Below are 25,864 nucleotides of genomic sequence, written 5' to 3' on the forward strand. Positions count from 1 at the left end.
AACAGCCACAGCAGATCCAAGCCCTGTCCGTCTAAATCTTTAGGTCTATAGACAGTGATTAACGCTGGAAAATTCAAAAAAGCTATCAATCAACACGGCTCAATATCGACAAGTTTGGTGGGTGGCTGGGTGCTGTTTAAACAGCTGGCATCTGGGCTCAGTTTGAGTATATAATACTCCAGAGTGCTGGGTTTTATTCCCAAAATCTGCTTAAAAGTCAATGAGATGCAGAGAAACGTGATTTAAAATACTACATCAATTTTAATCATGCCCATAGAATGCAAGAGTATTTTCCCTTAATAAACAGGGTCAGTATCTTACATAATGGAAAGGAAATAAAATGTTAAGCAAACAGCCCAGCAGGTAAATGTTTACTATTTATCTTGCACATCATATAATTATTCTTCAAAATCTCCACATATTCTTCACGTGCTTTCGAAACCAGATCTGGACTTAGACTTGATTCGTCCATCAAGGCTGTGAGAGAGTCTCTAGGACTTAGATCCAAGTTCAGTAGTAGCTGGAAAGAAAATGAAAGAATTAGATTCTTTACTTAAAATACTTCATAGGTAACTAAATGTCAGTTTATTTTTTAAGAAAAGCTGAGACTCTTCTAAGTTTTAAGAAGAACGAAAAATACCTACACATGATTACAACACAAAATACAAGATTACTACTCTAGACTTTGCCCAGGGCTGCATGTTGAATTAACTGCTCCTGTGGCTAAGGATCAGAGCCCCCGGTTTTCTCATTCTTCATTCATTTACTCGGCAACCATGTACTAAGTCACTGTGACAAGCACTGGAATCACAAGATGAAGATGACAAAGCCCACCCTGAAAAATCATGTACCGTAAACTGGAAAACTAGATAAACCGGCAATTTCGGTACAGAGACATAAATGCCATGACAGGTATAAAAGAGGGCACAGTTGGAACACTCAGAAGGGACGTCCAGCTTTGTGTCAATACTGTCCCCTCTTTGGTGGCCGTGACATGTAAGCAGATACCCGAAGGAGGAGGAGAAAGTGTGGGCGGGAGAGGCAAGAAGCAAACACACAGAGCAGAGGCAGGTGGGGCGCCCGCGGAGCCGGACGCAGTCTGACCAGCCGCTGGAGCACAAGGGCAGAGCAGGGGAGTAAAGAGATACGGCTGAAGCCTTTGGCAAGAGCCAGATCGATGTGGGTGTTTTTCTTCCAAGCTAAGGAATTTGGAATTTTTCCTGAGGGCAAAAGGTTAACCCCTGACAAAGTGAATGACAGGAAATTAATTGTCATCCACCAGGGGACAGGTACATGAACTGTGATTGCTTGAGTCTGGGTTTTTGGCCTCAGTCACTACCAAACTCGAGAAGCTGATGACCTCCATGCTTTCTGAGAACAGGTCCGTGTGCAGGTGACAGGCCCACGGGGACAGCAGAAGAGGAAGGGCACAGCCAGAAATAGAGAACACAGACTTCCTGAGATTTTTTTTAAAGCTATGGATCATGATGAATAAATGAGGAATAAGTACACTTATCATTATGAATGAAATTGTGCTTTCACATTTTTCATTAGATATGTGTAACACAAAAATTTAACATAGTATCTGTTATTCAAACAATAGAAAGGGATGCCATTTACTGTTTACAGTGTATTTCGGAAATCAATGTCTAAATTTAATTCAGAAATGTTGGCAACATACCTTCTTTTAATTCTTTATCTGTATTATTCTCCAACTACTTCCGCATCTGAAATAAGTCAAATATTATTTTTAATGTGTAAGTTAAATATGAAACACTATCATAGGAATGACAGCTAGCTTATGAAATGTGGCCTTTAAATAAATACTTTTAGAGACTTGACCTTACTTGAGGATTGCTTAAATAGAAAAAATAATCACAGGACTAAAATAAAATAAATTCTAACTTACTTTGATTTTAGATAATACAGAACATATATATGAAAGGCTATTTAGATTCCCCTGATGGAAAGCACAATAAACACTGCCCTGTCGGATACACAAAATCTCAGAGGGCGATGCCCGATCTTATTAGTACAAAGAGTTTAAACAATTCAAGTAATGTTCTACACTGAATGCATTAATCTGCAGTTCTCAGAAAAACTGCCCTTTATAAAAGTTTAGGTTTTTTTAACCTTAATGGATTTTTCCTTAAAATGAGATTTCCATTCCTGCACTTTTAATTTTAAGGTCTGTTCTTGCTAAAGTTTTTAGCACAGAATTGCAGATGCATAAAATGAAGAAAAGTGTTCTGTTATAATGTCAAGTGAAAATTCTACCGGCAAACAAGTTAAGCAAATGTATTTTGCTCTCTGTATATGACTAAAATATTTATATCAGAAAATCTGCTTGAAGAAAAGAAAAGGAGAGACTAGCGACAGTTACAAAAGTTGGATTCTGATTCACAACTTCCTAGAGTTAGAAATACGGAAAACAATACGTAATTCTTTAAATGTAACTTTGTTTCCATTCTAGAAATTAGGGCCAACTTTTTGAAACTTGACTTAATTAGTTAGGTATTTAATTATGAAATGTGTGGGGACATTTCAAACTGCAAAAGTCCCCACCTACAGTGTTCTTTTAAAAACCTTTCTTATAAAAGTCACCCGCTCAATAAACAGGGTCTAAACTAGTCCACCAGACATAAGAAACACTGCGGTGGTAACAGCGACACGAGAGCCGAGGCCTTTGTAAATGTTAGGTGCAAAGACAAAATTTGGGGCTACCATTTGCCAGTATTTTCAGAGACTGTTTTCCATAACACTGTCTGACAAGAGCATTCTACAGATGCCTTCTGCCATCAACAATGTGACAAAAGTGCCAGGTGGGTCCTGTGAAGTGAAAAACGCCTAACAGATGAAGGGAGAAGACTTTACTGAAATAAATTCATATAACCGTTAATAAACACTATGCAAAATGTAGATCACACTTTCACATGAGCTGAATGTAAGATTACTATCTTTTCCTCTGCAAAGCTGTTTTCCTAAATAGGTACTTCTGGGACCTTTATGTTTATTTCTAGGTGAGGACCCCCATGTCCAGATGGTGGAAGTGGTCTGAAGTCCAACATTAATAAGGAGAAGGAACCTGCAGCTTTACTTAAACTTTTCCATTTAACAAAAACACAGAAAGGTGAGAAAATTATACACAGGAAGACAATGTATCAGCAAGTTTTAATTCTAATGGTTTTTAATTAGGAGCATTCTCTCCTAACTGGCAGTTTGCAGACTATGTCCCATAGAAATGGAAGGTCCCACTGGGGACACTGCAGGATTGAGGTCAAAACTGAGGTCACAGGCTGGAAGATAATGCTGCCCTCTCTTTCCGAGATCAATTTGATAAAAACACACTTGCCACACACGTATACACACACCTTCATTTCCAAAGTGAATATGTTCTCAGATTATTGATACTTTTCAGTTAAAATTTGGTACCATTCTTATTTTAAATGTAATAAACATAAGTACAATTCCACAAATGAAATAAAATCAAGTCATTTAACTGCTTTGATTCATTATCCTGTTGTAAATAGGTTAATGTATGAAGGAAATGACACTTGTCAGTTTCTAACTATTAAATGCATGTATTTTGCTGCAGAGAAAGGAAATGAGAAAGTATTTGTTGATCAAGGAGCTAAAAAATTAAGTACAGAGAAAAAAGTGAATGAAAGAAAAAGAACTGGAAGAAGTTGAGTGATTGTCTTTCAAAAGATAGCACGCTTCCTCATTTGTCCATTCAGACAAAATGAAATGAGGGCAGGAGGGAGTCCACAGGGCAGAGAGCTGATAGCAGAAACAAGGTTACTGAACTCTGCCTCTGTCTTATGACAAGTGAGCTTAACTACTGTGATAGTTTGATTAGAATTAAAATTCACAGTGGATGTGCCCTGCCTTGGAAGCCTACTTTTAAAAGAAACGTGACCAGATTCTGCTGAGACGCAGTGCTGTGTCATGTCAAAAGTTAAAGCCTTAGGAATGTTAATCGTTTTAGCTCTGGTGCACTGCTATAATCCCATTTAGAAAAAGGGCTGCTAAACTGAATGGACATTTGAGAAATTTAAGTTACTTAAATAAATCATTAGAAAATGTTTGAAAGTGTCAGTAATACACCAAAAGTCCAAAATCAATGAGTGTAAAATTTAGTCTTCCTATTTAAAATAGATCTGAAGGACATTTATTAACTATTGTGGCCATGCTTCACGTTAGGCATACCAATACTAAAACATTCTTGAACACAAAATAATCTTTAAAACAGAGAAATTTTGTCTGTTATAATACTGCCTGGAATCCATTTTTAAGTTTTCAGTTCTCAGAAAAAAAGTTCTATGTGCAAGAAAATCAAACAGTGATGTATCTGCTCAGGATAATTTTAACTTTTTGTATTTTATAGTAATATAATTAAATAACACAATTGAGTAAAATTGTAAAATTGCTTCTGACATGTAGGACAAAACACAAAAGAAATAAACTAGAATGTGAAATCTGAGGGTAAAAATCGGCAAAACAGATACGGGGTCCATCTGTCACCGCTACAACGATGTCACGTGACAAGGCTATACTTCATTCAGTGGTAAGAGAGGCAATAAACCCAAGTGTTACGAACTGGAAAAAACTTGCTTCGACAACCAGCACGACTGAACTCAGAGAAACACTTCTGTCAAGTTAGAAAAAAATGTTGAGTAAGCTGGAACTTCACAGTAGGAACAGTCCAAAATGTTAAAACCTTGCACATAAAGGAGAATGTTAAATTCAACCGCAATGCCATTTTTAACATTTTGCTTTCTAGAACCATAGCTGAAAAGCTGTGGAAGTCTGTTGTTTTGTTAAGCCCCATGCAAAAACCCATCCCTTCCTGTCATTTTAAACAGTATGTTCACACCTCTCATAGCATTACTTTATGTTTTCCCAGCAGAAATAATTACATCCCTAGCAATTCCACAAGGCACCTTCTTTCTCTAAGTCTGACTAAGAATTCTGTAAGCAGTAAATGTACAGTAAGTCCTGTGAGGCGCCCGGCAGTGCTGAGGGAGACGTGTCTCTGCACCCGGACAGAGCGGGGCTTGTTAACCTCCCTGCTAAACCTAGCATGATTCGGCCCCACGGCCCCACAGAACCACGTGTACCTCGGAACTACAACACTGAGGTTAAAATAAATCATTTTCCAGTGTATCTAGAAGTACTAAAACATAGACACCTCTTTCCCCAAAAAACATTAAAGGAGAAAACTGTCCTCAGGAGCTTTCTCTTGCATTGCTTTTGCACTCACACTCTTCCACCATCATCCTGCAAAGTGACACAATGTCGATTTTTTGGTGACAACTAATGAAAACATTTCGAGTTTGCATCATGCTTAGCCACTGGCGGAAGTGTTAGCCATGCATTTTTTTTTTTAACACCACGCAGTCCGGTTTCATGACTCTGAAGCACTTAGACTCAATTTAACCACAACACTGTCTAGGAAACCTGAGCTTTATTCTTCTTTGATTTATTATGACACGAAGCCAAGTGAGAAGAAATGGGTTGAGACCTCACATAACAAGGGCCCGTGTTACCCTTCTCTGCATCAAGAAGATCATGAAAACACCATCAAACCATAAACCAACGTGTACCGCTTTAAATGGCTATTTTAACAACGATACACAATGAAAACTGGTAGTAATTTAAAGACTCACTATCGTTGCCACCTCGGTATTCCTGCAGGTGAGGGCAAGACCCAGACATAAGTGAACTTCTTGTTAAAAATTGAAGTATTTGCTTTCCTTGACTACGTATTTAGAAATGTTCTACAACTGCTCAGTAAGACATTTTATAACAATTAAAATAACAATACTAGAAGTAAAATAGCAGTTAAGGATGTACTCTTACAGAAGAAAATGATAAAAATTTTAAACTTAAAAACGGAACTTAATATTTTTAGTGTTACAAGTTTATTGAATTCATAAAAAGAATTTATCTTGGATTCCTTTAAATAAAAAGCATCCGCATGTGGTTAAGTAGCTCAATGCTAATCATTTACTTGTGCTTAGGGGTAGAAAAACTGGGCTGCAGCAAAACTTGAAAATTACTATCAACCAATGCCAAAACGAAATCAATCAGAAACTAAGCCAATCGATGGAAAGTGGATCTCTAGTTATTTGGCACTAATACTTAACTTCTAAAATAGAATTTAAAATGGAGCTTTTTAAGAAATTTAACATTTGTCAGTTTAGTTGCATCTATTGAATAAATTTAATGACAGGTATATCTTAAAAACTACAAGTCCAGGGACTTTAAACAATTATAAAATTTGTCTCCTTTCTTTATTAGCACAATTAACGATGGCTTCTACTTAGTGTGCATCAGTCAAATAAACAACTCAGAATTTCATCAAATTAAAAACAAGAATTGTATCAGAAATCTGAAACCCAAGGAAAAAAAGATAATATAACTAACCCGGAACAAGGGAACGCTCAAGTTAGTTGAAGGGTCGGAAAAAGTCCTGAAGCGCCTTCTTCGAGTAGGACTCCTTTTGGCCTCCACCCTAGTACCAGCAGCAGAAGGAGGTGCGCCAACAGGCCTTGCAGGAACAAAGCCAGGGAAAGAGCTCTTGTGCTGTCTCTCCAGCAGAAGCTTAGTGCTCACCTCGGCCAGCCTCTCATTAACCCTGCGAGGATCGCAAAACACAGATTTCATTCATTTCATTTTCTTCCTAAGTGATGTGTATTTTTACAATTGCTATAATAGTAAACAGATTGTCCCATTAAACTGCGTTTTAACACCAAAAATACGTCAGCGAAGACCTACTGTAAACAATTACAGTTTAAAACTGCCCTAAAGAAGGACGTACGTGCCTGGGGGGGGTGCTTAACTAACAAGTACTTCAAAGTGGGGAGAGTCAGAGATGGAGACGCCCCCACAGAGGACCCCCACTGCCTTCTGCACCGGCTGCATCTAGACATACTCACTCTCAGTAAACCAGTTTAGAAATAAAAGATAAACCATTCCTCAAAGCCATTTTCAAGCATTTGCTTTCACCCCCCTTATATACACATTTCACTCATTACCTGGGAGAAAGGAAGTATGCGGCACTGAGCAACAGTTTAGAGCCACCACCTCTGGGGGGCACCAGGCGGCACAGTCGATGGTGGGAAAGAACTCGGACAGCGCCAGGGGCAATTTCAAGTGTCCCCCAATTTCCCAAAGCTCACTTTGTTACTTCGCTTTTACCAGAGGCCTACATCAGCTCCTGTTTTCCATAATCAAACAAACTCTCAAGCGGATTTTCACTTTTATGGGAAAAAAGCAAAAAGCCAGAATAGCGCTGGGTGTTTGTTTTAGCCCGAGCCATCAGAGGGGCAACGAGCGCCCCGAGCAGCGAGAGGGGCCCCACCGAGCTCCTTCCGCAGAACCACACTCAGTGTCCCGGCATCACGCCGCCACGGCTTAGGACCGTGTCCGTGAGCGCCTGTGCTTTATGCATATTTATTTCATGCATCCACCAGCAAGATGTGTCCTAAGGTAACTGCCTCTTTGCTTTACATCGACAACTTTCATAGGAACGCTCTACTTTTGGAGAGCGGGGAGACCTGTAGCTTGTAACACTGCTACTCAGGCACCGGAGGTGGGACCCGCCCTTTCTGTCTCCCACACACCCCCTCGGGCAGGCCACCACATTCTTCTTAGCCACTTTGTGAACCACTATGCTGCCCTTCACCCCTATGTGAAGTTCCCCCTATTACCCAAGCATGCCTTTATGTAGCGGAGACAAACTTAGAAGGGTACAGTACTTCGTCTCAGGGTGCCCACGAGCGGTGACACCAAATATCACAATCAAGAACGTAAATTCACCAAACACCAGCATGGGGCCCCTTGGGTTTACATTGTGCTCTTCCAAAACACAGTCAATTTTAAACTCATTAACATTTCTATTTATGGGAATTCCAGCTAGAAATTTGTGATAATATGGCTGTCTAAATTACAAAGTTTGCAAAACCCCTAGCTTAAAGACTAGATCAGGTTAAATATATGCAAATATAAAAAATAAAGTAGTGTAAAAGCAACAAAAGGCAGGGAGATGCAAACTGCCCTGGACTGACATTTTAAAGGGGAGTTCATTTGCTAACATCATTTCCCCAAATTACACTATCTAGTTAGTTTTCACTTGCTGCTCACCTCATGAACCTGGCTCAGTAAGAATTATGCCTTAGAGGCAAATTAATGACCTGAGTTATTTTCTATAATTCTACGTTTTGACTTACGAGGTAAGTTCACTTGCCAAAGACTTTCTATTTTCTAGCTCTTGCAGGTATAGTTGTTTGTATTTTTCCAATTTGTTTTCATTACCATCACTTTTAAGTTCAGGCTCCAGATCTTTAACTCTGGGTTCCGTTTGACTAACTGAAGCACGCTTATACTCTGTCAACACGTTTTCTTGAAATCCTGCTTGTGCCTAAAGCAAATTAAAAGGATACAACTTTAAAAATAATTATAACCTGAGTAATTACAGTCTATTTGTTCCCTTTAGTTTTGAGTCAATGACTCAGAGAGCAATTTTAAGTGTGAGAAAAAAGCTGAATGTTAAACTACTTATCATCAGTGTCAAGTGAATTAAATCTGAATTACAAAATTAAAGTTGAATCACTCTTATATTAGTACTCATGTAATGTGATAGTTCAAAGAATAAAAGGATCAATTTAAAATTTTAAAAGTTGAACAATACAACTTAAGAGCAATCCCCGAGTGTGGCACAGTATTTACATCACAATATATTCTTCTCCTCCTAGTAGTCTTGACTTACACCAATTGGTCTTAAAAATGATTCTCTAGTGAGAATTGTTCTGAAAGATCAATTTAGTGATAGTGATGATGGAAACTGAATTATTTAAAGGGAGTAACAAATGCGGCCTTCCTTCCAGAAATCTACAAAACCAACTGCTATATGGGAAGTAGAGGAAACACGTAAAATGTACACATCAGAACTGTCATTCTCAGCAAAGTGCGTTAGAGCACGTTACAGATCAGTGTCTCACCTGTAAAAACTGGCTGATTTCTTTTAGTTTCTCTACTACATCATGTCTTGCTTGTTCTTCAGTTTCCTGTCCGTGCTGCACAGCCCGCCTGAGCTCTTTCAGTGCTTCTACTGCATCCCGTCTTGCTTGCTCTCCAGGCTCCCGTTTGTAATGCTCCACTTGGCTGCGTTCCACTGGGTTCATTTCGAGGTGACGTCTCAGATTTACTGCTTCTTCCTCCAACTTCTTCTTCTCCTCCTCTAGTGCTTCACATTTCCTTTGCATCTCTTTCACAGGTAACAACTCCTTTAGAAGAAGCTGAGTTTCTGCACTCAGATGGAGAACTACTGAAGATGTAGACTCCTCTTTTGCTGGAAGATCAGCATTCTGCATGAAAAAGATAAAATTGTTTGGTAATGATGTTAGCAGACTGAGAACAGCCTAACTCTAACCCAGCATCAAAGGTTGAAATAAATTCAGTTACAATAAAGTGGCATATCTACCTTGTGGAATGGAGAAACACAAATTACTCAGAAAATCAAGAAAAAAAGTTCAAACCACCAAGAGTCACAAAAATATACTGTTTATTTTCATCATCTTTGTTATACATTTGTACTTGATTTTACAATCTTATTTTCTGTAGTTGTTTCATGTCTTTCCTACATAAAATGACTACAAGTCACCTCTTAGTAGAAAGTCTCTTAGCCCTTCCTTCCCCAAGTCTCAACTTTTCATGATTTTTAAAGTTTAGGGAGATCATATTGAGTTACTTAGGGCTGAATTAATAAATGCCTCCCAAAACAAGACTTTGAAAAAAAGACTGCAATTAATACATCTTACAAATATGGATTCTAAGGCCATAAGCCTTTCTCTGAAATACAAATATTTTATGCTAGTTTGAATTGCATGCCAAGGAGCAATGAATGATTCACAGAGTTAAGGAGAAATCAATCTCCTAGTGTAGTGGTTTAGTAAGATGACCGATACATTTTTCTAAACACACAAAAAAGCCTTAATTCTTGTAATCCTTTGTGGCTCTCCACAAAACAAGAGAACATACTTAACAAAAACAAACAAAAAAACTTGCTGGAATTTCAGTGACACTGACTTGGGAAGAACTGCTTTCCTTCAGATAGAAGGATTATTTGCTGAGACTAGGCAGGCGGAGGTGGTGGTTGTAAAACATCTCTACAAATTCCTTGGCACTTCCCCTGTGAAATTCCCTCCCCTGAAGTATGTACTGGCCTCAGTTAACTGGTTTCCAGGGGACAGAATGCAGGGGCACCGCTGTGTGGTTTCTAAGGCTAAATGGCCTCTGACTTTCACTCCATAGGGATGCTCACCCTTAGAACACAGCCACCACGTTGTGAAGCCCAGGCCACCTACTGAGTCTTTGTACACACAACAGTCCCAGCTGATGACCCCAGGGAATGTCCTCAACCAAAGCCAGCTCCAACTTCCAGACATGTGCATGAACAAGCCTTTAGATTATGCTAGTGCCCGCTTGATGCCAAGTGGAGAAGAAATGAGCTGGCTCCACTGAGCCTTGTCTAAACACAGATTTGGGAACCAAGCAAATGCTGTTTGGAGTTACCAGGTTTTGAGGCAGTTTATTATATAAATTATTAGCAATAAATCACTGGCACAGATATTGATATTAAAAATGGGGCACAACCATTAGAAAAGGACCCAAACTGTGGGGATGCCTTTGCACCTGGAGGTAGGTGAAACCTGAACAGATGTAGAGACGAGTAAGAGTGAAAGCCCAAAGTGTCCCCGAGACTGTGAGTGGAAGCCTGAGGGCCCTTGAAGGGCTGAGAGGGAAGGATTCTAGGCCAGGGAAGGAAATGACACTGAAACCGGAGGGAACGGGACCCTTGCTACCGAACAGCTGAAAGTAAAATTGATGAGAGAGATAAGCTAAAACAAGCAGAAAGATTATTAAATAGAAAGGAACCAGGACTCACTGGGTTCAAATATCTGTATCCCATTTAAAGCATCTCCACACGCCCAATTGTCACATAATGGGTAAGCAGAGAAATGGCTTCCGGGCGAAGATCAAATCTAGGGTGCTGCCAGGAAAACAGTCTAAAGATGAAGCCAAGGCTTTGTTAAGACCTTGGAAAGGTTTAACGTGCTGCCTCAAATTCCTTTAAAGATCTTAAAAGCGTAAGAATTTCAAAGGCACGGTCCCACAACAGCTTCACAGGAAGCCCAAGGTGAAGAGTTTATCTCAAAAAGACGTGAGAATAGCTTTTCCAATGGCAGGGACCCCAATAAAATTCACAGGAAACTCAAAGTTTTAAAGAGAACTGTGGTAGCAAAACTACTGCTTGCTAGCTTGGACTGAAAGAGACAAGACAGTGCAAAACGGGAAGAGGCCTTTGGGTTTTTCTTAGAAGGTCTACGAGGAGGAAGCTGGCTTGAGAGAACCACTCAGCTGCAAACGCAGGTCACTGCTCATGAAAGGGACAGAACCAAGAGCTCAGATAGGGCGGCGAAGGAGAACCCCTCCCAGGGTTAGGACTAAGTCCTAATCAAAGAGCCGGCAGCATCGGGCTGCACTTCAGAACTGCTACGGGCCAGTGTGCCTCCCACCTTCCAGCTGTGAGAGAGGGAGTCCTTAGCAGTTCAGCAGAATGTCGGGTGTGTGGCGGCGAATAACCCGTGTCTCCTTATCCTCAAGCCTCAGCACTGAGGGGAGTGTTCCCAAGGGCTGTACTCCAGAACCACCACGCCCAGGAACCTCAGCCCCACCTGGACCTGGGGAAGATGGGAAAGTAAGGCCCTGCACTGGAGCCTGAGCCTAACACCACAGCGACCGAGACCTGCTTGGGGACTGAGTGGGGATAAGTGGATTTCTCGTGTGGAAGCAGTAAGAAAACGTTGTGGCTAGTGAGTAGATTATGCTGGTTTTTGAGTGTCTCCATAAATTTTCAAAATTAAATTCCATAAAAAAGGTAGAATATGGGCCAACCTTAAGTGACTTGCTCCTAATGAACAGAAAACAGTGAAAGTCCCACCGAGTGAACTGCAGGGCTCAGTTTCAAAAGGCAATTCAGCTTCTGCCTCGCTCTTAACCCTGGAACCCAGTCTCAGGTGGGCAAGCTCAGGCCACAGAGACAGCTTACGTGTTCCAGGGGAGGGGGTCCACCTGCCCGCCCCACCTAAGCCACAGCCCACCACCCACAACAAAGATCAGACATCAATGGGTGAACCTTCATGTGATTCCAGCCCCCCGCCTTCGAGCTGCCCCACCTGAAGCTGAGAGGAATACAGGCCAGCTGTCTTGGCCACACTTTTCCTAAGTGCAGGTTGTGAACAAAATAAATGCTTATTTAAGCCACTGAACTTTGAGGAGTTTGTTAGGCAAAAACAGATAAGCAGAAAAGTGGATGAAAAAAGACAGTAAGAAATGTAACTTGAATATAGTAGAAATTGGTCTCCTATAAATGGGAATGTAACAAACGTTGAGATTAACTTATTAATGACAAAGTGCTGATGAGAAGCAGCAGATAACTGAAAGAAAGACCTCAGAACTAGCGAGAGGGAAGATACTTTAGAGCTCCATCCCATTACAGCTCCTTACAAACAGGCATGTATTTCACAGTTTCCCCTCAACTTTGAGGTTAAGGAAGACTGGTGAGCAAGGAGACACAGGATTTGAAGTCTAATAATTGAAAAACAAATAGAAAGAGTCAGTTTACCAAAATCAGCCTTTTTACTTCATTTCAATTAACTGAAATTCTAAGAGACAGGCAGCTTTGAGAACATATTAATCTAGCACTCACTCTTCATTTTCCTTTCCTCAGAGACAAAATAAAATATTATGGAACCATAAATGTAATGTCCTTTCGCAGTATTTAAATTAAATACAATTTTTCTTTACCTTACTTAAAAGCTTGTTGGGAAGGGAAGGTAAGATTGTCTCAGCTTCATGTTGTAGCACAATGCTTCTCCATATCAGAGATTGGCTTTGAACTTTTGAAATTCAAATTACTAATCTGTTATCTGTTTCTGATAAACTGATTGAATATTATCTAATTTTTAACAGCTGTACTCTTGGAAAATTTTCCTTGGATGGGATGAAATATTTATTTCATTAATTATGCATTAAGCTATAGAATACAGCTAGGCGCCTCTCCTTTTAAGTAAAAGGAGGTAGACACAGGGAGCTGACGATGCAGGATGTACACCAAGAACAAGATCGGCACCAGTGTTACACACAAGAACCAAGCCAAAAGAGGACTTCATCGTGAACGGCAAGAGGATGGATTAGAGAGGTTTCCAAAGAGGAAGGTTGATTTAATCTTTTCCAGGCTTAACCTTTTGCCTCTAGATACTGAAATCTATGGATGAGTCTATGAATTATAATGAATGCAACATAATGAAGTATATTGCAGACTGAGTCAGCAGATCCCGTGACCATGATTTGATGGAAACTGGAGTGAAGTGGGAGGCACTGGGTGAGAAACTAAAGGTCTGAATGGGGGGGAAGGGATGGACTTTACCTTTGCAAGCCTACTTTCTGTCATGTCACAGAGTCAGCAAGCCATAAGCTGGCCACAGGCCCCTTCACGAAGCAGCAAATCTCCACAGAAGTAGAGTTACAGACATTCCGTGACACTGACTTTTTATTATTATGTAAAACAACTGGAAATATGCAAGAAGACTCGGAAAGAGTTCTCAGAACATCTGAATTGGTACTGGCATAGGACAGACATACATCAATGCATCACCACTGACAATCTAAAAGAAACCCTCACATTTATGGTCAATTGATTTTCAATACGAGTGTCAAATAACTGAATGAGACAATAATAGTCTTTTTAACAAATGGTACTGGGACAACTGGATATCCACATGCAAAAGAACAAAATTCGACCTCTACCTCATACAATATATAAAAAATTAACTCAAAATGAAAAAGCTAAAACTACAAAATTCTTAGAAGAAAACACAGGGGTGTGTCTTCATGACTGGATCTGGCACTTGTTTCTTACGACAGTAAAAGACAGAAATAGATTAACTGAACTTCATCAATATTAAAAACTTCTACTCTTCAAAAGACACCGTCAAGAAGGTAAGAAGGCAAGCTCCTGAACAGGAGGAAATACTTGAAAATCCTACATCTGATCAAAGACTTGCACTCAGGATACAAAAAGAACTCTCACAATTCAATCATAAAAAGACAACCCAATTTGAAAATGGGCACAAACCTAAACAGACAGGTCTTCAAAGAAGATACACAAATGGATAAGCACATGAAAAGATCCCCAACATTCTTAGTCATCAGGAAAATGCAAATCAAAGCCGCAATGAGATGCCAGCTCACACCTAGCAGGAGAGCTGGTGGCCAGTGGTGACAGGAATGCATAGAAATTGGGAGAATTATACACTTTGGATAAAAATGTTACATGGTGCAGCCACTCTGGAAAACAGCATGGCAGGTCCTCAAGAGGTTAAACAGAGTTACCATATGACCCATATGACAGCATTTCCATCCTTAAGTCTGTCCCCCAAAGAAATGGAAACATGTTTACACCCAAACTTGGACAGAAATGTTCACAGCAGCATTATTAGCAATAGCCAAAAAGCAGAGGCAACCCAAAGGTCCATCAACTGATGGATGGGTAAATGGTTTAGCCCCACAACCGAGTACTGTTCGACAATAAACAGAAATGGAAACACTGACAAGCGCTGTAACATGGATGAACCTTGAAGACGTTTTGTCAAATGAAAAAAGCTAATCATGAAGGACCACACAGCATGTGATTCCATTCCTGGGAAACACCCAGAGCAGGCACATCTATAGAGACAGAAGTCAGACTGGTGGTTGCCAGGGGATGGGGGGCTGTGGTGCCGGGGGTGATGGACAAGGGATGCAGGATTTCTTTTTGGGGTGATGGGAATGTTCTAAAATTGATTGTGGTAACAGCTGCACATCTCTGAATATACTAGGAGATACTAACTATGCATCCTAAATGGGCGAATTATATGATACGTGAATTTTTTTCTTTTTTGGTGGAGGGAAGTAATTAAGTTTTACTTATCTATTTTTAGAGGAGGTACAGGGGATCGAACCCAGGACCTTGTGTATGCTAAGCATGCACTCTACCACTTGAGTTATGCAATCCCCTTATAATATGTGAATTATATTTGAACAAAGTTAAAAAAAAAAATCCAAAGGCAGGATCTAGACAATTTTCTTAATTCTCTATTTTGGGTGTACAGATGTGATCTGAATTTCTCCGTGCATTGACAACATGTCTAAAATGAAGAGAAAATGAAGGCAATGCCTAACTTCAACTGGTTTGTATAATGACCTTTCTGCACAAGGCATTCTGAAATCCATGAAATAAATACACACAGATTCGATATCCATTCACAAAAGTGAAGATGAGACATGACAATTTTCTGGAACATTCCATGAAACATTATCCTCTGATTTGATCTAGCTTGCCTCATTGTGGTGAGAGATCACTAACAAATACTGTTTAATAGGAAAAAGAAAGTTAACTTCTGTGAGGAAAGAGGTATAAATCTCAACTTCTCTAAGGGTAAATATTATAAGAAAAAAATAAAGAATGGCAGAATGAAAGTCCAAGTTTAAGAAACAAGTGCATTATAAAGATAATAAAAGTGTAATTATAAGGAAGATGCAAAAGAAAGCTGTCCCTGAAAAGCTAGTGTCCTGCAACACTCTGCGCTGCACACTCACGGCCGACGTGCTGAATTTCATACGTACTGGATTCGCAGTTTGATGTGACTTCCTCTCTCCATCCCGTCTCTTGTTTTCTGAATTAGACTTATGATGTGCTGTCACCTCCAGGGACGCTTCCAACATCGACACTTTCTTTCGGGTGTCAGTCAGTTCTTGTTGAAGCTGTCTCATATGGGCCTAAAGAGATAACTCTGTTACTGAATTTTAAGTAACCTTATCATTAAGTTACATTAATAATATATAACTCCAATAAATGGACATTGAGAACTACCCCCACAGACATCAATTCACCTTCTTTTCCTCACAGGCACACATTCCTTTCTACTGAGTTCCATTAAAGACACAGAAAGCGTGACCCTCCTGCCTTACCAACAGTAAGTTAACTTAGACGATGGATGCAACCCCACAAGCCATTCCCTGCCCCTCCCAGGAAGTGGCCAAGCTTTACCCCCACTGAAGTCTCAAACAGAAAGGGGTGTGTGGGTGGGATGAGTGGTGGTAAATTCCACACTGTGGAACACTCTCCCTCTTTCTCACTAGAGGCTTAAGTTCAGAGTTCTTCACATATTCAATCTGCTGTTTAAAGCTTTCCAATAGACTCCCATCTCACAATAAAAATGAGGTAATTCCAGTGGCCTTTGGGGACGCGAGACAACCTGGCCTCCCCTGCCTCCTGGACTGCAGCTCCTACGGCTCCCCCCACCCCTCCCACTCACTCCCTTCCTGCCACTCAGGACTCTGGCTGCTCCTCCTCAGTCTGAAAATGGGACCCCAGTGCCAAACTCGAACATCACAGAGCGCTCCAGTTCCTCTGTACTGGACAAACTTAGATCCAAATGACAGTAACTGAGCCTTGCAATGAGAACTGTGAGCACATTATTTGAAAAAATGTTCAAAGTAAATTATAAATACAACAGGGGAGACTAAGTCAAACACAATTTTGCTAAAATTTACATTTGTCCCAAATTATGACTGAATGAAAAGTAGATGTCTTTAAGGAGTGGAGAGGTCATAACAATACATGATTTGAGATGGAAGTATTTCTAAATTTAATTCCAATTGACATGAATAAAAATAAAGTTATATCAACGAACAATGTATGAAAAGGTACTGAAGGAAAAGTACTGCAACATACAGCACTTAAACATCAGTTCATCTGGGAAATCTGGATTTAACTGTCAAGGTAATCCACACAATTGAATCTTTTCTCTCTTTATTTCTCTCTCTCTCTCTTTTTTTTTTTTTTTTTTGTTTCTTTGTTTGTTTGTTTACTCATTTGTTCACACAACTGAATCTTAATTTCAAAATACTCATTTTAGTTCTGAGCATTTCATTTATCTGCTTCATGATACTAAAATGTGGTGACAGAAAGATTAAAATGATTTGGGCAGTATAAATTACTAAGACCTGCCTGTATCTGTCAACAACTTATAGCTTAATCTCTTAGAATTTCAGGTGACACGGCATCTTTACTCAAAGTAAAGCACCTCTCAGGTCTAATTTTTGTTTGCTGGATACAAGAAATGCCTTTAGGCTGCTTTACAGTGTATATATTTATAGACCGCACATTTCTCATATTCAAGTAGTTTCAACGTTCAGCTTTCATCAGATACTACTTTGAATTTTCTTTGAGGAAGTCTGACAATTGGTTCCCTTTCTGGGTACTTACTTCCATTTCTGCTCTGTCTGTTTCATACTGACACAGTCTGTGCTTTAAACATCTGCATTCATCGATTAACTCCTTGTTTCCTTCCTCCAGCATCAGGACTCGTCTGCTCATGGCTTCAAGTTTTCCCATGTGATCCAGAAACAGCTGTGGGGCATTAAGTATTGTCTTTTCGCTTCTGCCTTCATTTTGAGCAACTTCCAGTAGCTGTCGAAGCAACGTGTTTTCACTTTGTAGTTTACATATTGTCTCCTTCAAGAACGCCTGCTTTCCAGTGTATTTGCTGAATTCCCCTTGTTTGCTCTGAGACAAGGGTTCAGTTTCTTTGTTTGAACGCTGGGCTTGGCCTCGGTCTCTATGCACGCATTCTAATAACAACGTCGTTGGTCTAAGAGCATCTTTCCTGGGATGGAGCTCAATTTCTGGGCCACGGAATTGACGTTCAGCTTCAGGAAGTTGCTGAGGAAGCACCTCGCTGCTATCTTTTGGGTCAGACAGCTTAAAATCCATCGTGTCCTGTAAGTGAAACCCCTCATCTCTTACTCTTTGAACTGTACGCAATAAACTGACATATCATAATTTCCTTGGAAGTGAAAGACTAATCTCTAAGTTTATACAACAAAAAGTTTGCAGTAACTGGGTATCCAACTGGAAAAACTTAAGGTGGATACAAATCTCAAACTTTAAACAACCAGAAATCCCCAAAGTTCAAAAATTTAATGAAAGACAGTGAATCCATGAAAGTAAAAAAGAAACCACAAAAGGATGTTTAAGAAGCTCAGAATCGGAAAGGCCTTTCTTTCTCTGAAATACAACAAACCCAAAAGGCTTAAAAAAAAAATGAATAAATCTGACTACACTTAAAAATTATATCTGACATCTTACCTTTACAGCTACCCCCAAAGTAAGAGCCTTAGCTCTGTATAAATTGGGCCAGGTTAGATTTCCTAAAAACTTCTTTCCTGAGAATATTCCATAAATATTCTCCCTTTCTATCATTTTTAGAGCGAGTTATAAGAATTACATCTACGGATAAATGATAAATCTAAGCACTGTTCTAAGCACATCTACAAACATCAGTTAACTCATTTAGCTGTGACAATTCTGGAATAAAGGGTTGAAAACACAAGCAAGCTGCAGGGTTTCCCCCCAGGGCTTCTGACTCTCTGACACTTACACCAAACCAAAGCTACTTCTCTAGGATAAATACATAAACACAACAGAAGCCTTCTACTTCCCTAATGGTGAACACACTAAAGGTCAACAAGGTCAAATTTACAGAGCTCTTCGTAGAAAATCAGGAGACTATTTGCTTCTGCAATAATTTTGATTTCTTCTTCATGGTGTTTATAACAGTAATGGATGTGAAATAGCAGGGAAATACAGTGAACTGCTTTATTAAAAATAAAATACTGATCAATAAATTATCACTCAGTACAGAGTACGGCATATCTATCACTATATTCGAAATCTCCTTGTACTGAAATCGGATACCACATGGAGCAGAGCGTTCCTTTTCATCACACGTAGGAGAATGACACCCAAACTACGGTTTCTGAACTGGCTGCGCATTTCCCTCCTTACCATCAGTGGAAATGATAAAGTTACCTCTCCATTCGTCTATCAAAGGAGTGAGATCACTGCCAGAAACTAGAATGCCTGCCGTTAGGAGCAACAGTTTTGAGATAATGGAAAGTTCATCGATTCCTATGGGCAATATTAACAGCCTCTCCTTGGATGAGGCCATTGTGAATGTCACTACGTCACTGTTGCCGGCAAGTGGACTTGAATTCAAAATATTGCTTTATCCAAAGGACCGGAAATGAAACCTCCAGAAAATATATTTACATATATAGGCTTTTAAAACCCTCTATACTTTCTGTACCTACAGTATTGGTTTTTAAACTATGTAAGTATACAAATTCATACACACACGTTTGAAGATGACTAAAGAAAATACCTCAGCATTCATTTCCTTATTAGCCTTTTCTGCCTCCTTTTGTTGGGAAAGATGATGGGCCAGGATGTCATCTTGTATTACTCTGGCATTCTGCACTCGAGAACGTTGTCTCTCAGCGTCATTTCGCTCTTCTAAAACCTGGAGACATATTACATTAGGTTTTGGGTTTTATACCATGAAAAAAAGTCAAAAAAAGCTTAGGAGGGGAATCTTTAAAAAAAAATTTTAAACCTGTTAAAAAGAAGTAGCCTTTTTAAGCACAGGGACCTTTAATGCATATAAATAACTCAAATTCTAATATACATGACAGCTAAATTTATCACAGAGCAAAAACACAAGGGATGTAGTATCATGAAAGAAAAACTTTTTTAACACTTTTGAAATTGAGTTATAGTCATTTAACAATGTTGTGTCAAATTCCAGTGTAGAGCACAAGTTTTCAGTTGTACATGAACATATATATATTCATTGTGACTGTTTTTTGTTGTGAGCTACCACAAGATCTTGCATATATTTCCCTGTGCTATACAGTATAATCTGGCTTATCTATTCTGCATATGCCTGTCAGTATCTACAAATTTTGAAATCCCAGTGAAAGAAAATTTCTTTATAAGGCATTTAACCAGTTCCATCATAGTCTCAAGGCGATTTAACCTGGATTTTAACTTCAAAAAGCCAAAATTAACACATGGATTTGAATTAGACTTGTTATTTTGTTGAACGGACCAAAACTGTCAAACCTTATGTTAATGATTAAGCTCAATTTAACTTCCATTCCTTCATTCAGAAAAGACACAGAGCATCTGTTAGATGCCAAGAACACCAAGAAATTAGTAAATTAAGCTCTAAATGTCATAGTTCATGTCTAGGATGAGATAACTTTTATTTGTTTTAAATGAAAATATAGATTCATTCAGAAGAATATTATAAATAATATTGATGAAACAGTGTTAGAGATATGAAACTTTCACGTTAAGATTAATTTACCTGATTTGGTTTACTCCTTACGCCCTTCGGTTTGCATTCTAGTGCTCGGGCAGTGCTTTCAATCTGTTGCTTCAGGAAAACTTGCTCACTGTCTTGTTTCTCTTTTCTTTTTAAATCATCCTCAGGTTTTTCATATAATGTATAAGCATTTTTCTTCTTCTTTGTTTCTTGTTCTAATGTGAATCTGCAGTGAAATATGCTTACCTTAAAATTTATTTTGTTAGAAAATAAAAAGTTCATTTTATGATCTGGTTCTTCACATGCTGATTTATTACCCTAATGGAATTTCTATGTTCTCAATTTTTTTTTCATTTCTAAGTCTCACATTTTAAATTCCTCACTTCAATCTCTTCATAAAGATACACACACACACACACACACACACACACACACACACACACATGTTTGAAAAGTAGCAATGAAAAGACAAAATGCTACTGAGTTTCAATCAAGAGTAACTCTGGTCAATAGTGTAGGAAAGAAATTTTGCAATTATTCACTAAGGTTTGAATTGAAAATTACCCTCTTTTCCCCACATAGTCATAAGTTACTTCTTCATTGGGACAGAGAAATTAGTTACTAGTTAAAAGAGAAGTTGCTATTTAGAAACAAGATTATAAGTTCATGAGAGATAAAATTTCAACTTCCTGAAGTATTACAGGGACTCCTACATGATCTCCAGGGGAAGATAACAACCACAGGTGCCTTTTCCAGAACACAGACCCGCTAATTAGCATAATCCAAGGCGAGGCTGGGGACTCTACTCCCTGATGCCCTACACTTTGTTTCTTCTTTTGCAACACTTTGAACTTACCTTGTTGAATATTATTTATTTAGTAAATCATTTTTAAATCCCTTTTGGTACAAGGCAGGATCCATAGTAAGTAATTAAAAAATAAAGAGTAATCCATGCTTTCAGCATAGACCTTTGAACTAATCTTATCTCTGTATGAGAGCGATGCTGAATAAACTAACCAGTAATCACTTTCCACTTTACTTTTTAGTCCATCCATTCATATGTTAAGAATCAAACTGCATAAATTTTTTGAAAGTTTCTGCTTGAGAAAAATGGTCATTTCATAATTCTGCAAGTGGGAATGTAAAGTAATATAAACTTTCTGGAGAACACTTGAGAGATAAAGATCAAAGAATTTTTTTAAAGAAATATAGAATGAGGAGATATATATATATATATATATTGCTGTGTTATTTCCAAGAGTCTCACATTCCACAATATTAATGAAATTTTCTCCCCTGTAAAATCCCAAAAGGGAAGTTAGCAATTATGACTTCTCCTACATACCTACAGTATTAAAGTAAATATAAAGAGTTCAAATATTTCTTTAAAACCAAGAAATTCAGTACCTCATGTGGCGGAGCTCTCGTTCCCACTCCATATTTTGAAGTTTTAACTGTGATTTTGCTTCTCTTGTTTTCAGCAGCTCTGTGTGTAGCCAGTTCACCTTCTTTTCCATTTCTTTAAGTTCTCCTCTAAGTTGTGTGCAGTCAGATTCTTTAAGTTCTATTGATCGGAATGAATCAACTGGATCCTGAATTTTCAATAACTTATCAGAATCTGCATTAGGAAGAAAACAAAAATAGAAACAAAACATATGAATACTTTTTGTGTATAAAGGACTGTGCATTTTCACATTCATTCATCCATACATTGAACAAATGGATATTGAGCATCTATAACGTGGAAGACATTCTTCTAAGCTCTGCAGATGTTAAAAGAATCACAAAGTAATATTATGAACATTATGCAAATAAATTTGACAATTCAGATGAAGTGGGTAAAATTCCTTGAAAGAGAGGAATTACAAAAGCTCACTTAAGAAAGAACAAATAAGCCAAAAAGCCCTACATCTTCAAAACCAAAACAAAAGTCCTATTTAAAGACCTTACGACAAAGAAAATTCCAGTCCCAATGGTTACACTGGTGAATTCTTCCAAATATTTTAGGAAAATTTAATACCAATTCTACACAAATTCTCCTCAAAAAATGAAGAGGAAGAAATATGTCCTCATTCTATGAAACTCACATTACCCTGGATCCAAAACCAGACAAAGATATTACAAGAAAGAAAACTAATGTCGTGAAAATGGAGGTAAAATTTCTAAACAAAACATTAGCGAATTAAATCGAACAATACAGGATAATTCATCGTGACCAAGTCGGGTGTATCCCAGGAATGCAGGGCTGTTTTAACACGTAAAAATCAATGTTATCCATCATATTAACAAACTAAAAAAGAAACCATATGATCGTGTCAGTGGATAAAAAGAGGCACTTGCCAAACCTCAACATCTATTCCTGATAAAAACTTCCAGAAAACTGGGAACAAAGGGAACGTCTTCACTATGACAAAGATCCGTGCTAAGCCGACAGCTGGCACCATATGCAACGGTGAAAAACGGAATGCTTTTCCCAGAAGGTGAGGAACCGGACAGGAGTGGCTTCTCTTACTCCTTCTAATCAGCACTGTACTGGAGCCAGTGCAATCAGGCAAAATAAAGAACCAAAAGGCATCTGGATGGGAAATGAAGAGGTAAAACTATCTGCTAATCAGCGGGGAATATGACTACATGGTGCGAGTCAGCTAACTCCAACCTGTGGGCTGGGTTGCTTGCTTTGGTAAATAAACTTTTACTGAAATACAGCCACGTCCATTAACTTGTGTATTGTCTATGGCTACTCTTGTTGCAACGGTGACAGAGCTGATTAGCTGTGACAGAGAATGTACTTATTGGCTGCAAGTCTTAAATGTGAACTATCCTTAGTAACACAGTAGTTTAAAGAAGAAAAAGCTGGACCACCTCTGGTTATTTAGAAAATCTGAGAGAATCCATAAAAACACTACTAGAACTAACAAATGGGTTCAGCCAGGTTGGAGGGCAGAGAGTCACTATACAGAAATCAACTGTATTTCTATCATCAGAAACTAAAATTTAAAATATATTATTTTAAAACAAATAAATAAAAATATACTACTTATAATCTCACTGAAAAATAAGAAATACAGGTAAACTCATAAAAGACGGAAACACCCAGACACTAAAAACTCTAAAATATTGCTGAGAAAATCAAGGAAGACCTATATAAATGGAGAAATAAACTTTGTTCGGGATTAAAAATTTCATTTTGTTAAGAAGTCAATTCTCCCCAAATTAATCTACAGATTCAACATAATCTACATCTCATTTCCAGGACACTAGCAGACTTTTTTTTTTTAGCACTGACAAGCTGATTCTAAAATTCATGTGGAAAGAAGGGTAATAAAAGGAAACAAGACGAAGCCGGAGGACTGTGGCCTTTAACCATGGAGCTACGAGTGGCAGGAGCTGGATTTTAGGCAAGGAGTAACAAAGACCTGAATTTTAAAAACTGTCTAGTAATCATGGTTGCGGTGTAGACCAAGGTCCCAGGAGGTGGAACGGTGCAGAAGAAAGTCCTGAGGTGATTTCAGCGTTCTAGGAGGGAAGTAGTGATACCCTGACCTTGGGTGAAGGCGTAGGAGCAGCAGAGTCAACAGAAAGCACAGGGAGAGGGAACGGCCACAGCCCCTGGCTGGCAGCGCACAACACGTCTGCTTCTGCTTTAACACAGAGCAGGTTCCTGAGACGCAGGGGACTGTAACGGAGCCGCGCTCCCTGGGTGGCACTAGGTGTGCACACGTTACCGCGAGACACTTAGAAAGGCTGTGTAGTCACACGGGGGTCCTACCTTTACTCTCCGGGCTAAGTCGCTCGATTAGCCTCAGGGTGTTCTTATAATTAGGGGAAAGCGACTCGCAATCCTCGGAAGCTGTCCCCGGTGACCGAGGTAAGTCATCGAGGCCATCCAGAGAATTCATCTGCTCTTTGACCTACAAATAAATAATGCTATTTCACAGTGTCTCCAACATTGTTATAAAATACGCTCAGTGTACAGAGGTGATCGATATCCATCTTTTTATGAGAGCAAAAACACAGACACTTCTCGAAAGAACTGATTTCTGTCAAAAGGCTAACTTTATCAGTAGTGTTTCTAAATGATTTTGAAGTAAACGTTTCTACAACAAAGGAGGATTTTCTGTTTTTCCTCTCTATCTTTTATAATTTTTTTTTACTACAGGAAAACAATATTCAGGAAGGTTTTTTGCCTCAATTCCAAGGATAAAGTTTAACTATAAATTATTATAGATCCTAACAATACTTTAAGTTTTGTGACTAGATAAAATGCTATTAAAAACTAGATATTAAATAATTATTTATTGACTCTAAAAGTCTAGTTTGAAAGGCAATTTCTCTTGAACTGTGTTATCAAAGCACAGAAAACAGTATTAAAGAAGAAATTTAAATTTACACTTTCACATACCTGTGAGTGGCTATTTTCCCTTCCATCACGTCTTTCTTGCTCTTCCTCAGATGTGCTTTCTAAGTCTAGGTCTGCTGAGAAATGAATACGCTTAGTTAAAATTCACTACTTAGAACAGCTAGATAAAAGGCATCATCTTTATAAAAACGTAAAACACATTTCATCAATTGACAGTTTAAATTAAGCTTAATCTTTAGCTGGATATTTACTTCTTTAAGAAATACTTCTAATTATTTAAAATTTCAACAAACTATTTGGGAAATACTAGATGTTACCAGATTAAAGGCATACAAACATCTCAAAGTTTCACTCACAAATTGATTCACCAGACATGAACAAAACAGAGAAATAAAACAAAATTTAAAAATACAGTAGAAATATACAAAGTCACCTTCTCTACCTCCTAACAGTACCTTTTTAACAACATACCAAGCTTCAAGAGCAATGTTATTCATGGTTTCCAAAATTACTGTTACTTTTTATGCTTTTATCTTTCCTTTATCTGAACGTTTCCCTCTATTGTTCTGACAAGTTCCTTTTCGTCTTTGAAGACTCAGCCTGCTCTGTGAAGTCCTCCTTGATTGCAGCTCTCTTTCTGCAGAGACACAGGGATCTCTTTCCTTGGAGTTACCTTGGTACTTCACAGATTTTTCTAGTGTGTCTTCACCAGCTGAACTCTAAACTATTTCTTTACATGTCTATCCTCTTTGCTCCTCTGCTGCCGAGGACAAACTCTTAAAAGTATCTTTGAATAAACAGTATTTATTAGAAAAACTTTGAGTTTATAGCTTGTAGTCACTACTATAGGAGATAACTGAGAATCTTTTGTAAATACGACACTAATTCTACAGGTAAGGAAAGAAAAGATAAAACTATAGGAGCGGAAAAAATATTGTATGACTTATTACTACAGCTCTGATTATATCACTGGTTTCACATCCATGAGCCCTGTTTAAAACAGCAGTTCTCAGGTGCCATCCGAGAAGCCCTGAAGCCCCAAGTTCCCTCCATCTAGGGAGTCCAGGAGGTCAAAACTAATTTCACAATAATACTGAACGCTATTTTCATTCTCATTCTCCGTTAAGTGTGCAGTGGAGGTTTCCAGATACATGACACGTGATAACATTATAGCTCTAATGGCTAACGCAATGTTTCTGTGTGCTTGTTTATTAAATCTTTCACT

General features: G+C 38.7%; 1 protein-coding gene across 1 annotated transcript; it reads right to left on the minus strand.

Moving 5' to 3' along the window:
• Positions 1 to 241: 241 nt before the first annotated feature.
• LOC105104713 (ankyrin repeat domain-containing protein 26) lies at positions 242 to 24,245 on the minus strand. The gene is made up of 11 exons (XM_064485391.1): positions 24,049 to 24,245; positions 21,687 to 21,897; positions 20,322 to 20,505; positions 19,335 to 19,472; positions 17,378 to 17,890; positions 15,733 to 15,885; positions 9,006 to 9,371; positions 8,235 to 8,425; positions 6,430 to 6,640; positions 1,682 to 1,727; positions 242 to 520 (listed from the first exon to the last, which is right to left on the minus strand). Exons 1-10 carry the CDS (start codon positions 24,176 to 24,178, stop codon positions 1,716 to 1,718), a joined length of 2,109 nt encoding a protein of 702 aa, XP_064341461.1. The 5' UTR covers positions 24,179 to 24,245; the 3' UTR covers positions 242 to 520; positions 1,682 to 1,715.
• Positions 24,246 to 25,864: the final 1,619 nt, after the last annotated feature.

This window comes from Camelus dromedarius, chromosome 4 (genome assembly GCF_036321535.1).
Source record: "Camelus dromedarius isolate mCamDro1 chromosome 4, mCamDro1.pat, whole genome shotgun sequence".
Lineage (NCBI taxonomy): Eukaryota > Metazoa > Chordata > Mammalia > Artiodactyla > Camelidae > Camelus > Camelus dromedarius.

Bases quoted from the DNA above. Each gene is read 5' to 3' on its own strand.
- LOC105104713 (XM_064485391.1), bottom strand. From the start codon at position 24,178: ATGAATTCTCTGGATGGCCTCGATGACTTACCTCGGTCACCGGGGACA. The intron at 21,898-24,048 runs GTAGGACCCCCG...TTCCTAATGCAG, and splicing joins ACTTAGCCCGGAGAGTAAAG to ATTCTGATAAGTTATTGAAA. The intron at 20,506-21,686 runs GTACTGAATTTC...ATTTCACTGCAG, and splicing joins CGAGAGCTCCGCCACATGAG to ATTCACATTAGAACAAGAAA.